The sequence below is a fragment of the Trachinotus anak genome, unplaced genomic scaffold (assembly GCF_046630095.1).
Source record: "Trachinotus anak isolate AG129_WGS33_773 ecotype Australia unplaced genomic scaffold, CSIRO_AGI_Tana_v1 ptg000015l, whole genome shotgun sequence".
Lineage (NCBI taxonomy): Eukaryota > Metazoa > Chordata > Actinopteri > Carangiformes > Carangidae > Trachinotus > Trachinotus anak.
Genome location: NW_027273866.1, coordinates 7,438,557 through 7,454,598, shown reverse-complemented (window position 1 = coordinate 7,454,598; position 16,042 = coordinate 7,438,557). Strand labels below are relative to the sequence as shown.

The 16,042-nt window shown below is 45.3% G+C and overlaps 1 protein-coding gene across 8 annotated transcripts in view; it reads right to left on the bottom strand.

Annotated features, from left to right (window-relative positions):
• Positions 1-1,648: 1,648 nt before the first annotated feature.
• The window catches only part of meis2a (Meis homeobox 2a), a 179,982-nt gene continuing 165,588 nt past the window's right edge, over positions 1,649-16,042 (bottom strand). For 3 of the 8 annotated variants that reach the window (XM_071497766.1, XM_071497762.1, XM_071497763.1), the window contains exons 10-12: positions 7,855-7,913; positions 5,959-6,069; positions 1,649-2,073 (exon numbers count right to left, since the gene is read on the bottom strand). In XM_071497766.1, coding sequence (XP_071353867.1) covers positions 1,760-2,073; positions 5,959-6,069; positions 7,855-7,913 — 484 coding nt within the window. In that variant the 3' untranslated portion in view covers positions 1,649-1,759. Of the gene's footprint in view, positions 2,074-5,355; positions 5,455-5,958; positions 6,070-7,854; positions 7,914-16,042 lie in introns of all 8 variants that reach the window. The other 5 variants (XM_071497770.1, XM_071497769.1, XM_071497767.1 and 2 more) reach the window with 4 other exon arrangements.

The following is a 16,042-nucleotide window of genomic DNA, read 5'->3' as shown; positions in this document are numbered from 1 at the left end:
AAATGGGAACTCAATTCATATAGTTTGATGACTATTTACAAAATAAAACTAGAAATTACATTGTTGACAGGCAACACCTTGCCAAAAGCGCATTTTATAATAATAATAATAATAATAATAATGATAATAATAATGAACAAATTACTCATATTAGTATTAAAAAGGGAACATGGATAAGACTCTGTTTGTAACACAGTTAATCACACAAAAATCTAACAAAAATCAAAAATGAAATATTTATTACAGCATTTGTGACTGAACACCTTTTAAACATTACGTCACAGTCCTCATACAAGTATTTAATGTATTTTTGACAAAGCTTAAGGGAGACGGCATCTTATCATCTAGTGAGGAACACGTGCTGAAAAAGGAAGGAATTCATGGACATACAATATCAATGCCACAGCAGATCTGAAACTAGCAAAAACATTCTTTTTCAATTGAGGTAAACACATAGAATATCTAACATGAAACAATTAATAGACTGAACTCTGTACGAAGTTTGTTACAATATTCTCTCAGCTTTTTTCCCCCAAAAGCATTGAGTTCATAATTTAAGTTTTTTTTTCTTTTTTTTTTTTTTTTTTTTTTTTTTTTAGTTTTAGGTTTTTTGGTGCATCAACCATCAAATGCTTCTCCAGTGCCACAGAATCAACGTTTGTGTCAGTATTGTCCTTATGGCAAGAATGTTGATCCGCACATAAAGAAGCGCCGTAGGATGTTGCTTTTCCACTATTAAGCTTCCTTCAATAGGCTCTTACCAATGAGAGTCCAGGGGTACAAAAAATAAAATAATATTAAAATAAAAATGTATAAAACCAACACAATCCAGTGCTTGGGCAATTCAAACAAAGAACTTTTTTTTTCCTTTAAAACCTACAGGGCAACATTCATTCATGAACCAAAAAAAAAAAAAAAAAAAAAAGAGGGGCATGACAAATGTTCAAACTGAATCTTCTGGAGCGATCCGGTGTCATTTAGCAGCCTTTTCCCATCATGCCCTGTTCTTATGGGGGACAGGACCTGATTGCCCTCTGTGGTTTGGAGCCTTTTTGAGATGTTCCATCTTCTTATTGTTTTTTTTTTCTTTTATAGTGCTGTGCTGCGAGACAGTCTCTCCTCCAGGAAGGAGCACACACAGTGTGAGAGAGAAAAGGTTAACCTTTAATTCTAAAACTAGTTCAGGAAACATAAACCATGTGATCAACAAAAAATGCACAAGTTTTAACTTATTTATCTATACTTTTTATACTACAGTAGTTATAACTCTTGGAGTCTTTCTGTTGTTTCTTTTTTAAATCTTCCAGAGTGATTTTATTTTTCGAAGCGTTTGAGCGCGTCACATGAAAGTGTACTGAACATGTTTATGATGGTGTGTAAGTGAGTGTGCGAAAAGTGTGTGTTGTCGAATGCGTGCATCTGTCCGTTCGTTGCACACGTGTACGTCAGAACATCCTCTGTTGATCTTAACCAAAAGCCCAAGACTTTACAAAGTGTTCTTGTCAGCTTGGTCCTCCGTTTGGATGAAAGTAACAAAATTGACAAGTTAAAAAAAAAAAAAAAAAAAAAAAAAAAAAAGAATTATCACAGCTCATCTGGAATTCTGTTTCTTTAGTGTCAAATTCTGGTCAAAAGGGTTCGCTTTTTATTCTTAAAAATAGTCTCAAAATAGGATTTATTGTGAGCTGCTGCTTTCTTTTTTTTTTTTACTGTTTTCTTGTAGTAGCTGCTGTTGTCGTGGTAGCAAAGTTCCCTTATACTATTGGGCATGGATGTCCAGGCCTTGTCCTCCAGTACTGGGGTCAATGGGAGTGAGCAAAGGGGGTCTCTGTGCAGACATGGTCATTCCTGGGTGCGACAAGGGTCCTCCGTGCATCAGCATGGCGTGGTGAGGCTGGTGATGAGGGTGGTGGGCGTGGGGGTGATCGGGCAGGTACGCGTGGAGAGGGGGTCCGTGTCGGAGCTGGGAAGGGTGAGGGGTCATCGGATGAGGGGTGGTGTAAGTGGGTGGGGCCATGCTCATGCCCATAGGACCGCTCTGAGGTACGTACTCCCCTGGCATGCCTGGCAGACCTGAGAGAGAGACAGAAGGAGAGGAATGTATTTATGCAGGCAATAAAATTATTTTCTCAGTGCAAGCTTTGACATCCTCCTCCTCCATTAGCAGCCCTTAATTCAATTTAACTTCGACAACAAAGAGCTGTGCAGATTTTATGACACTGCGCCTGTGACTACAGCGCTTTTAGCCTCTACAAGTAAAGAGAGACATTATTGCACTGGGCTATTTTAGGCTATGGTGAGTGGTTTACAATGCCCAATAGCGTTGTGGTCAGGTCTCAGGTTGGAAAATGATCCTCAGTCATCCACAGACACTGCAGTCCTGGAGGATGTGAGGAAAACCAACCAGCCGTATTGATGTGGAGAAGTGCTAATACTTTTACAAGTGGAACAGTTAATTCCCCTGCTGACTTTAGTGACAAACGGAACAGGCATCCTCTCTTGGGGATGTGCCTCTGTGAACATATTTGATTTAGAATTCCTTAAAGAAGTTATTAAATAATTTAGGACTCAGTAAGCTGCATCACCAAGACGGCGAGCATTAAGAGCTGGGTTCCACCCTTGAATGACAACATTTTAAGCAAAATGAAGTGCTGCTCTTGATGTGCAGAGTGTGGGTTTTGGAGAGTAAAGAGTAGGAAACAGCAGCAAGAGCAGAGTAACAAAGATAAAAGAAGCAGCAAGAGAAAGGAAAGGAAAAGGGAGGTGGGGTATGTTGATGTCCCTTAAGATGGATTCCACTTCATATGTGCAGAGGCCTCAGCATGCTGGCATCTCTCATACTGTGACAGGACCCAGGACACAGAGCTGGCTCAGCAGTGCCACTGTTTGACTTTTCACACGGCTGTTTGTTGTAATCAGAAAGAAAAAAGTAAGATGTCGGGGGTGGGGGGGGGGGGGGGTTGTTCCTGGAGCCTGGGACTGGAGTATGGGAACATGGCTTGTCTAGAGGCCTGGACCTTGGGGAGAGACGAGTGAGAGCGGGGGGTCCCGCTGGAGCCAGGGGGCCTGGGTTCTGGGATTGGGTTTGGGCCGGCCTGCTTTGTAATGTGAACCCCTGGGGGATTAGAAGCTGTAATAGGAGGGGAGAGGTCACTGCAAGGTCACTAGGCATGCTCACTCTCTGCATTCCTCCACCTTAGTACACTGCAATTAAGAAATTACACTGGAGGGCCCCGGTGAGGGGAAAAGGAAGAGGAGGAGGGCAGAAAGGAGAGGGGAAAAGAGAGACAGCAAAGGCCAAGATTAATGACCAGTCTCATTGGTTGAAAGCTTTGCCATTTTCTAATACTCCCTCTCCATGTCAGTTCATTTGAAATGCACATGTTTGTCAGAGCAGGTCTCTTAAAACCTCACTACTGGGGTCATAAAATAAATAAATCATTCAGGGTGTTGGGGTATGATGGGTGCCCTCACCTCCATATAACCTGGAGCAGCTCCTGTTAAAAGGCCCAGCAGATGTTTTTGACACTGTAAGCTGCTAATCTCCAGTCTTGTAAGCTGCAGTCATTCCGTTAAGTAGATCTGAGACCCCCCCTCCCCTCGTTTATTAACAAGAGTGGTAAAACCATCTGAAGACAATAAGTGAGGACAGACCGGGCCTCTCTCTCTCTCCATCTCTGCATGCCTGCCTCCCTGGTTGCCTGTGCACTTCTGTTATGGCACAGCAGTCCTGCTCAATGGCTGGCCATAATTAAGTACCAAATATACCATATTGTGTGGCTGTGTAATCAAATCAAGAGAGGATAATATTCCTCTGTATTAAGCTATTAATGTAATTGGTCATGAAGCATAAAGTATGTTACGTAATTAAATAGTCTCAAAATTATATAGCCCTATATTAAGAATTAGCCAACCTGAGCAAATGTTGTCTCTGTGTGGCTGTTTTAGGGAACATTGCTTCCTGATTTTCTTTTTTTTTTTTTTTTCCTGCTGCCATTAGCAAAGACAGGAGGGGATGAGAGAAAATGAGCGAGAGACACAGAGAAACAGAGGAAGAGAGAGAGAGGAAGCAAGGACTAGAGGGGTGAAATGATCTCTGTCGGCAGAATTGCTGCTGTGACCCTTTGGAAAATCCAGTCTCCATTTACATATAAAGGGTTCTTTTAATCAAGGTAAGTGTTATTATATTGTGCCTCATTGGGCAAGGGAGTTTAGGTGTTAAATAAAATCTCTTCTGCCCTGCCGCCTTTGGGATGTGATATGTCTTGATTTTTCAAATGTCAGCAGTGTGGCACTAGCGGGAGGCGGAATGGCCACCTTAATCAGACTGCCGCCATTTAGCTGTGTAGGGATTGTGTGTGTGTGTGGATGTGATAGAGAGAGAGAGAGAGCCAGGAAGACAGTGACACAGAGGGACTGCATCTGTATGTGTGAAACAGTTCCCCTCCTTTTAGATGCAGCCATGCTTGTGTCTACAACCTTATAAATTTATCTCAATGTCTCCCTGCTCTTGTCTGCGAGTCTCAGGTCAGGCTAGTCCCTGGCCCCCGCCCCCTCCTTAAATCGTCTCCCTCCAGTAAAAAATAATCAAAAGACCCCCCCCACCCACCCACACCCCCACTCCCACCCACCCACCCCAAACACACACACACACATACACACACAAACTCATTCCTCCCTTTACACAGCTCAAACCAAACCCCCAGTGAAGGATCGGCCATGTCACCCATGGCCCGTATATCTCGCTCAGGACCGTAATGTACTGCGGTGTTCCCGTCTTTGCATATAAGATAATTTGGGCATCAATCCTTCCCCAGACAGATTTATGTCACTCGGAGGACAGTTTCACTTCTCCTTCTTTATCGCTTCACTGGAGCCTGCTTAATTTCTCCCCGTCAGCCCCTTCCCCAGGAGATGTTATTTTTTCCCTAAATGTCCAACATTTGCATTGGCTGTCCGGGATGGGGAGAGCGATGGCGCTGTTGTGATAAATAAATTTGTGCATGCCATGCCAGGTTGTTTCTTCCCCTCCTTCTTCTGTTGTTGTTCCCGTTGTCTGGCGCCACAAGTCCGCTCCTCTCTGTCCCAGGACGGTTCCCCCTCTTTTTTTCCAAGTCTTCAATTCATCCTTGGCTACCACCCCCTCCACACCACCACCCCACCCTTTAAAGCATCTTGATAAAACAGCCCTGCATGCTAGCTCATGGTTGTTGATGCTGTGGGGATTGCTGCAAAACTATGGCCAAGGTAAGAAGGGCTAGTGGTGGTGAAGTGAAAGGGAATCGTGGGTGGGAAAAAAACATAAAACCCTCAGCCCCAAAGTGTAAAATACAAGGAAAAGAGCCCAGTACTTACTTCCCCCTTTTTCTTTGCGTTTTGCTTTACAAGATGGAGGTTACATGTAGTGCCATTGCCCATCCATGCCCATATTCATCCCCATTCCACTCATAGGCCCTAGAAAGAGGAGATAACGCCAGAAAAAGGTCAGCAGGAGTTTGAATCACAGACAGGTCAGAAAAGACCCGCTCATAGAGAGGATGAGGTTGGTTAGCATTAGATGGGAAATGACGAGGACGGGGGAAGGGGAAGAGGAAGATGTGAAGAAGTGGCATTCGTGTTTTTATTTTGCATTGCATCCCACAAATCCCTTCTTTTATGAGGGATGTTCCCAGATGTGTTAGATTAGAGAAAGACAAGCAAGACAGGCAGCAGACAGTCCGGGGAATGGTGGGCGGGGTTACCTTTAAACAGAAGTGTTATTGTGGTTGTGTAGCACTTGTTAGCATTAGGGTTTTCTGAGTTGGGGACCCACTCAGTGTTGCGGTGACTAAATCTCATGCGTCAGACAAGAGGATCAGTGTTGATCAGCGCTACGATAACAGAAGGTGAGACTGGTGTCTGGTAAAGCAGGCATGACAAAAGGAGGTGGGACAGGCGAAGAGAGGTGGACGGACTTACCAGCTGGTCGGATCCCCATGTGCTGCTGACCATCCAGCACGAAGCTGCCCATCGGCTGGCCCTCTGGACTGTATGCTGCTCCTTGGCTCACTGAAGGATCAAGAAGAAAACCTGATTGTAGTCAAAACGTGGACATGAAAAAGGGAGGGGGGAAGAAGAAGAGAAAACACACCAGACAATCAGCAATTGTCCCAGCTCCAGCCCAAACATACTGTAAGACATTGTGCTCATGTTTGTGGACCGCATTGACTGACGTGTGGCATGCAAACACGCATACAGTAGGTCCTCATGCAGGCATGCATGCAAGCACAACACACACACATTCACACACACACACACACGCTCGCGTGCGCACACGCAGCCAGTGTCATTCAAAACCACACTCACAGGAGAAACATTGTTCTCTAACCGACAGAAGAAAGCATGCAGTTTGACAGGATGAGAAGAATTTCTGCCACAGCAGGCAGTTCACCCAGTCAGTGGTGATGTACAGTACCCAGCATAAACATGTCTACTCTTAAACATAAGATAAAATACAACTCTATGTAACACAACATACAATCTAAAGAGGTAGATAATCCTACGTCTGCTACATCATTCAATATAATGAATGATTTACCTGATTATCTGTCATTTAGAAGATAAACTATCAATTTGCTAATTTGTATCTTGATATGTTTATTATCAGCCCTAATGAATTAATGCTCTTTGGAGACTGTAGAAAACAGTGTATTCTGGGGCTATAGCAGTATTATCTTGGATAATCTGTAATTCGTAAAGATTAAGGGGGGTGGGGGGGGTGTTAGTCATGCTATTTTTGTTAAGAGATTGTTGATTGGCACATATTGGTTGCATCCTGTCAAATATTCCGCACAAAAGCCCAGTGACTGCAGAATGAGTTGCCCACATTTGTAAGTGTATCTCATTTTAATCATGGCTCATGTTCGTTTCAACAATCTCCACCCCGGTGTGTCGGGACCTTTTTAAGACGGGGAGCTTGCTAATCAACAAAAACAGCTTCTCCCTCCCCGAGACAAATTACTTGGCTTCTTTTTGGTAATGCCACAGTCAATGAAGCTTAGGGTGACTGACTCATTCCACAGGATCACAGAGTGGGGTGCTTACTACTCACTTTGTGCTTTTTGTAATCTGACCACAATAGATGTGGGAAATAAATGTGTGATCGTTTAACAATACGACGCTTTCCATAATCTGTTTTAAAGAAATGGAATTCTCCCCCTGCATAGATGTTAAATCAAAACATCAGATCTGATTTTGATATAGAACTCATTCTCCCTCCTAAGGGCAGTTTTCATGACTGGAAATACTCTAATTGATACTGTTAACTGAAAATTTGACTGAGTAGCTATGTAGCGGTCTTGAAATTTGAAATTTGAAATTTCAAGACCCATGATCCCCCACCCCTCCCTTCCTTTAACCCTGGACAGGAAAAAAAAAAAAACTAAAAACAAAACAGCTTAAAAAAGGAGATAACTCATAAATTGCTGCTAGCGTTTCTGGCACTCCTCTTGTGTCCAATTAGTAATTCACAGAGAGAGTGCTAATACACCTCTCTCTCCACTTAGACTGGGAAATCTCCAATTAGAGTCAATCAGTAAACGGCCCGCACCGCTGCTGAACACATCTCATTGAGAAAATGGAAAAGGGGGATGAAGGGAGGGAGGTAAGAGAAGGGAGTAGAAGGGATTTTTTTTTGGGGGGGGGGGAGATGTAGGGCACCCCTTTAAAAAATCTGGGCTCCAGGCATGATGTTCATGCCAGTAAAGGATTTGGAAAGGGTGTCTTCATGCTGAGGAAGGAAAGGGAGAGAAGCAGTACTCTACTGTACATTGGCTGGGTTGTTCTTTTACTCATTTATTTATTTATTTATTTTACCTGCTCGATTTGACTGGTCAATCATAGGCTGTACTATTCTTCTCCTGGCGTTAATGAACCTGGCAGAGAGAGAGAGAAAAAAAAAACAGAGAGAAGAGAAAAACAAACGTTAAATCACACTGCATTCACACCCAGGAAGATTCATCACGAGCCACCACAAAGACAAAACAGTTTTGCATGACTTAATGGCAACATTAGCCACCGAGTCCTTGAGAGAGGCGCTCACAACAAAACAGCAACAAACAAAGGGCAATTGTGTGCTGACTTGGGAACCCAGTGAGGGATACTTTTAATGTTCCTTATGATCTATTCCCCCCTCTTTTAATAAAGCTTTTGATTACGTTCGGTTACTATGGGCACCAGGGTGACATTCCTCAAGTATTAAGTGTAGCTCGGGCACAGGAGAACCCTCATCTTGGCACATCCCTTTCTCCTCTTTCTCTTTTTCACTTGCACACATCACAAACCAACTTTATACGTAGTGTACAGTATCCTGTCTACGGTTCCCCCTCCAAAACAAAGTTATTTCTGCAGGGTTATCACCCATTGGAATTTCAAAGTAAGCTTCAAGTTAGCAAAGTTCAGGATACAAATGGTTCCTTTCATTACTCCCCATCACTCCACCCCCACCTCCACCATTCCCCTCTGTGGGACCCCCACTCTGGCTGCATTGTAGGGGGTTCTGCTCCCCTTCCAGCTGTCTAGAAATGAGGACCAGGCATGGGCCACTCCGTGCTTTCACAAGGTATTGTTATGTCAGCGAGCCCATCAATTAGGCTGTCTGAAGTTTTATCACCGCCACAGCAGCGAATAAGTGCAGCTCCACAAAGCCTCCACAGCCAGCCTTGCTCCTGTGGCTTTTCCAGTGCAGAGCCAGAGGTCACTTGGAGGTGACTGCCAGCCAGGGGCAACCTTTTTAACCTGGAAGGGGATGCCATGGGCTGTGTCAAATGCAAGCTGGCCGCTCAGGTCGAGCGAGCTCTCCACTTTTCTCTCTTTCTTCCTCTTTTCTGTCTCTTTCTCGCATTCACGCTCACGTACTAAAAATGTTGTGTGGACTTAGCACTACAGGTACCACCATGTGGTTGATATTAAAGAGGGGTTTCAAATCACGTTGGAGCTGTCCAGGATGGAGTCCTTTGCTGGTTCCAGAAAAGAAGAAGAGAGAGAAAGAGAGAAAAAAAGGCCCCGCCGCCCTTTCTGACGTACGAACCACGGCACCGTCAGTACGGCTAAAGAACTGGTCATTAGAAGGAAGGGAGAGCTGGAACCAATTTGGTCTCCTAATCCCCCATGAAGCCCTGATACCTGCCCTTACTTTCTCCAATGAACTTAAACGCCTGTAATCTGCCCGGCTCAAAGTGACATGGTTAAACGTACAAAATGCACGGTTGGGAAAAGAGAGACGTGGTGCTCATTTGCCAGGGGGCATCCAGAGTGCAGCTACGCAGGGGTGCCGCGGGCCCCTGAGAGAAAAAGATGAAACACATCCATATGAGAATAAGGAAGAACGAAAGAGGTGGAAGGGAGGGGAGGTACGTGAGGGAGAGAGTTGGATGGGAAATTCTATGATTGTAATGCATGATTTGTGATTTGAGAAAGGAATGAGGATTAAGTTTTACTATGTGTGAAAGTATTTTAATAGAACAAAAGGGACGAAGTATTTTTAGATCTATACTGTCAGAAACGCCTGTACAGAGAAAGATGCTTCCAGCATCAAAACCAGCTGAACAAGTAAACAATAAGACATTCCAGGTATCACACTCCTTCTTTATGCTCAGAGTACAAGGCCTGCCAAAATATATGTCCTGCTTTCTCCCTTCCTAGACACACCAAGGGGCTCAAAATCACAACCATGTGCATTCTTACCTATTCTGGGACATAACCATAAACACATAATGTTAGGAATGTTCTTCCCAGGTGCCAAATTTGCCCTTATGGTTTCCAGTGACTGCAGAGGAAATACTCTGTGTACTGGAGAGTATACTGAATCAAAGTGCCGTTTTCAGATTTCTTTTTTTCTCAATGCTCCTTTGAAAGAAAAGAAGTGTTCTTCCTCTTGTGTTTTCCCTGCTTCTTACAGGAAACGTATAACGTACAGTATACAGAAAAATGTGTAGCTACCGGAGTGTGTGCTCTCATTGAAATGGTAATTTTTAGTATGAAAGCAGTGGAGACAAACATATGGATATTTAAATATTTTCCCCACAAGCTGCTTCTGAGATGGACATGCTTCTTGTCAACATTCCCTGTTGGCTAAAAACCACCATATCACACACACACACACACACACACACATATACAGGATCTGTTTTTGTACGCTAAGCAAGTTGCCACAGTAACCAGGAGGTGATGCGGTGCACTGGAGGGGGTGGGGGGTGACCAAGGGCCCCTCTTGTGGTGGCCTTAGAGCACCTTTTATCAGTCTGAGTAAAGCCAATTGAGATTATCAGAGCCAGGCCTGATAACAGTGTTTTCCCTCGACCCGTGAGCTGCTAATGGTGTGTGCTTAGAACAACACAACCAGGAATCCTCTGGAGATGAAGGCCAGTCAGCTTGGATGGACAGCTAGATGGATGGATCTGAGAACCCGGGGCCCTGAGAGAGACACAGAGGTTGACCACAGGGACTCAGAATTCCCAAGCACTCGCTAAAACATACATGCGCGTTGTAAATCTACACATCGACACCGTGGACATGACCACAACCACAGCCAGTGTGTCCGTAGGCTAACCAGAACACAGGAGGCTCACAGGGGACACTAGCTAAAAAACCTCCAGCCCAAAGCCCATGTTTTATTATCTACATCTGGTGGTCTTGCTTATTATGGCCTGCCTCTGCTGAATGTTAGAGCACAGGAACACCAACTCACACACATGCACACGCAGTACACACAGTACCTCTCAGCATGGGAACTCCATGCTGTCTTCAAACAAATAATTAAAGGCAAGGTTAGGGGGTCGTGAAGAGGTCATTCCTTGGGATACAGCTCAGAATGTGTGTGTATTACCCTGACAGAAAGCGGGCCGGTGGGGGCAGTGATCCACTGCTGTTTAATGTGGGCAACTGCTTCTTCCAGCCAATAAGTCTGCAAAAAACTGCACTTGCAGTGCTAAGCATGCTTTGGAGTGTGCATGTGAACATTTATGCACGTGTCAGTCAATGTGTGTGTCCATTTACATGTCAGCGCATTCTTCACACGCTAGTGACAATTGGCCTACAGTAGCTCTTCCTGCTGACATGCCTTGAGTGACACATGCATACAAACACGTGTTATGCGCAGATACAATATGAATCTCCACTACAGGACTAAGAACCCAGTTCCATGATTATAGAGGGTGGTAAGTTTACTAGTGCGCGGAGTGTTGAGGCTGTGCATGTCACGGAGCAAAATAACAGGCAGATATGAATGATGGAGCCAGAGCAGCAGGAGTCCACTTGACACAGGGTCTCCGCTAGGCTGGATCAACACGGCATCCCTGGTTACTAATATCTGCTCACACATGGGGGGGCTTCAGAGAGTTCCTGCTTAGGTGTTAAATACCCTGGCTAGCATACAATGTTATGCTATACCCTCTGTGAGTATGAGTGTGTAGGGGGGTGGGGGGTGGGCTGAGGGTAAGGAGATGTAAGAGACAGAAGAGGAGATCTTGGGCGAATAGTAAACTTACATAATCCTAAAACATAACATGTGCTGCTATTTTATGAAGTAGAGTCCTCCAACCCCCCTTTGATGATTGCATCATCATCATAGGACAAAGGACCTTAGACGTCTACTGGAAGTTTGAAGATGAAATCACAGCAAACCTCAAGACCTCACTGTGTCTGACTCAGTGCCTCCATTTATTCTGTTTTTCTTTCTAGCTTCCTCATCTCGATCTGTCATAAAGGACTTGTTTCTGGTTAACTGACTTGCAGCCACACCTGGTAACTCACTCCTGTTGTCAGCATTCCTTCCCTGAGAAATCGTCATGCCAAACCACCCTACCCTGGAGCACAGCCAAGAGAGAGAGCGCGAGAGAGAGGCAGACATAGTCTCGCTGCTTGGCGGGCCAATTGCTGCAGAGATTGGAGAAAACCCAGCCAATCAGGAGTGGGGTCACTCGTTTGACAAGTTTGTGATGAAAGAAGGAAACAGAGCCAGAGCTGGAGTGAGACGAGAGAGAGAAACTGAGAAATATTAAACACGTCTTCTCCGTGAAATGAGCGCCGGACTGCTCCAAATGTAGCCCTGTAGAGCGTACGCAGGGAGGAAGGTGGCTTTGATATTGTGACACAGAAATCGTTGTCAGTTTATTGCCTTCATGGCTGACCTGCACGTGCCCATTTTCGATAGCTCATAAGCCAGGGACAGGGGAGGTAAGTTTCCGTTTGTCAGTCAAATTCCTGGGCCCCTGTCTGTCTTTACAGGAAGATTAGATGCAACACAATCTGAACAAGAACGTGCTGAACTCAATCCCCTATCACTGCTTGAAAACACGACTGTCCTCTGGTTCCTATTAAAGCTCATTGCTTCCATACTTCCGCTTCAGACAGAAATAAAGATTCCAAACCCCCAGCGATTGAGTCACAACTCACTGGTATCAAAGAAGGAACGCTTTAGTGTGATCCTCTCCCCCCAAAAAGGAAAGACAGGCAGAAGGGAGTAAAAACATTCAATGTCCTTTGACCAGGAAGTGCATGCAAATTAACCCCATGAAGAGGGTGTGTTTAGTATAAGCAAACACTAATTATAGTCCGGTCAGACAGTGGGGCAGTCTGGGACTACTGAACCTCCAACACTGATCTACTGTAGTGTCAACAACACTGATTGAATCAGCTCACATGGTCCTAACAGGCCTCGTGTAACAGTTTATACATAGCTTGCCACCAGACTGAACCTGCAATATCTGTGGATTTATCATAAACTATCACAAAGGAGCTTTTCACGGGCTCCACTCTTCCAGGATGACGATAAAGGACAATGAGATAGGGTGGGAACAAGGAAGCTTCCTCAAGCTCATCCTATCAGAGACAGAGTTTCCCTTTTTCTATCCCCTCCTTTCCTTCTTTAAGTTAAAACAGGAGTCAAGAGACATAAGCCGGGCGAACATTACCTCACTCGCGTGTTTGATTTAGTGCAGATGTGAAGCGGAGCGAGGCAGGATCGTTTTTTAGGAACGTCAAAGAGGGCCCACGTTCAGGGCAGCCACTGTGTTTACATAGTTTTACCTCTGTCTCTCTCTCCCTCGCTCCCTCTCTCTCTCATCCACAGTGCCTCCATACCCCCCTCCACACTCTTTTGTCTGCCTCTCAAAGGGGGACTGTTTCACCTCTCCTCCATGGACTTTCACTGACCTGTTTTTCTTTCCCTTTTTATTACTCCACTCATTGCCCTTTTGTGGCATCCCCCCCCCCCCCCCCCCCCCCCACACACCCTCTCAGCCCTATATGAGTAACATTTGCATTGCTCTGTCAGTCTAGCTGCAGAAGTCATTCCTCTCTGAAACCCGGGGAGTACGAGTCATTAAGACTCGAGTGGAAAATCAGACAAAGAATTATATATTTGTGTTGCAAACTGACACGATTTAACGAGCAGCTAATTAAAATAAATCAATAGCACTGCGGCATGCTCGCTCTCTGTCTGTCTCTCTTTCCTCCATCTGATTTTCTGTCAGCACCAAAGAGGTGGAATACTGCAGTGTGGAGCGCAATGCTGTTCTAGTGATGTTTCTACCCTTAAAATCAGGCTTCCACTACCGGCCATGCATTATGATGAATAAGTGAGAACTGAATGGCTCATTACAAGTCCTATACAGTAGAGGGAGGGATAAAAATACGTAGTAACTCTCTGAACTACAACAGCAAGACAAACAACAAAAGAAACAAACACAGACATCTCTCCCTCTATTTACCCTCCCATCTAGCACCTTCTCCCCTCTTCCCCCTGTCCAGTCAGGGCATGTCACCCCTGGGCCTTGCAGTCCAGCAGCCTGACCCCTACATGGCGGGCTGTGCGGCCCCAGCTGCTGACTGTCCGTCAAACACCTCCAGAGCAGCGTTGGGCCAGGAAGACCACGCTTGTTGCCTCTTTGATCCGGCAAGCAGCAGCTGCTGCTCCACACAGCAGCACTTTGTTCCTCTGTCTCCTCACCACACTCTGTCCTACGGCACAAAAACACTGAATCCAGTGCAGAATGTGGAGGGAGAGAAAGGAGAAGAGGAAAAATGTGGAGGGAGGTGGGTAGGTAGTGGTGGGGGGCATTAAAAAAATGAAAAAAAAAAAAAAAAAAAAAAACTCACCCGTTTTCTCCTCCCTACAACATCAACAAGCTCTGACAACGGCAGTGGGGGTTTTTCTTGGCCCCGACACAGCTTTCAGGCATCTCCTCCTTAACGCTTCACCCTCCCTTCTCTTTTAAGAGATATGATAGTTATTGTTCAAATCAGCTAGGGTGAATGGAATGGACCGAGGCCAAGCCTGCCCCAGGCGTCAACACACCTGTATGAAAGACACCTTATTGTAGCAACCCAGCATGGCTAACCCGCCCTAGCTCTACCAGTTTTCTGATGTTAGGAGGGAGGGTGGAATCGTCTCTTCTTTCTCTTTCTCCCAGACAGTCCCCTAATATTTCCTGTCATTAACCTTCCTTTCCTTAGAGACTGCCACCTCTGCCCTGGAAAGTTTTTTTACTAACACTGTTATTTTTTGAATATCACCACTAGACACGGGGATTAAGGAAAGAGTTTATCCACATCTCCCTTGTTAGCCAGGCCCCTCTCCTCTTACTCTTGCTCCCTCCTCCCTTAAGATAACACCTTATTAATGTGCATAGGTGCACAAAAGGTATTCTCTGCCTGGCCAGGAGCTCAGGGACCAACAGCTGTGTTTTCCGTTGTTTGAGGAGCGTCTGAAAACATCCAGCACATGTCAATATTAGCCGCCGTCAAAGGTTCCAGTACATAGCGCATGACAGAGGTCGTCAGCGCTGGAAGGTAACGCTCATTCCTCATAAGCCAATGTCTCACCTTTTGGGTGGGTGAGGGCTCCCTGCTTTCATGCAGGGCCAGCGAGGAATAGAACAGAGGCATACTGGCAGGCGGGCACACACACACACACACAAACACAAACACACACACACACACACACACACACACACACACAAACACAAACACACACACACGCTCAAATACTCAAACATCACACAGAAGAGAGAGGAGGAGAATAGAATAAAATAAAAGAAAGAATGAATCCAGCACTATCATTACCCCGGTCTACCCATCAGCCCTCCTGAGAGGAGTGGGTGTGCTCACAAAATCACCCCATTTAATCAGTGATGAGTGCCACCCCTGTTGCCCAGATTTCCCCTTTTTTTCCCCACAATGCCAGGCCTTTTGGGCTCCTGTGTATGTCTCTGCAGGGAGGGCAGGTATAATCTCCATTTCCATCCACATCTCGCTCCAATCATACAAATGTGTGACTTTTTTAGCCTCTCTGTCTCTTTCCCGCACTATCTTTCCATCTCTGTTTCTTTCACCCTCTCTCTTTTTTTTTTTTTTTTTGTCTCTTGCTCTATCGTCTTCTGCTCCCTTTCATTCTCAACCCTTTTTTCCCTCTCTGCCTGGTAATCGAGTGAGAGATTCCGCGACTCTGTGACTCCCCCTTATTGTCAGATATCAAACAGGGCGGCTTTGTGGATTACCAGGGGAAGCTGATAATGACATGATAGAGGCGTGATATTTCAAACAAAATTGAGTGTCAATTGCCTGCATCGTCTAGGCAACACAAGTGTCTGCGTTGCAGCAGCCAGGCAGGAAATAAGGCCAATCTATTTCCTTTGCTTCATATCAAACGTCTCTCTTCTCCCTCCTTTATAAGACTATAATGGGTTCAGCTCAAAGAGAAGAAGAGGGGGCCTGTCAAGAGGGGCTTCAGCAGTTACATCCTTACGCAACACACATACACGCTTGGGTACACTCTGAGCATGCAGGTGCTGTACATGTACACACACACTTGCAGACATGAACTTATGCTCCTGAATCTCAAATGCATTAGCAGAAGTCAAAAAGCAGAGCCAATGGGATGTTGGAAGTGGGAAGGTGCCCCCATTTTACCACCCCGCCCCCAAACATATATATACATGCACATGCTCTCTCTGCTCTTGCCACTCGCTTTTTTTTCCCCTCCTCACACTGCTGTACTATTACC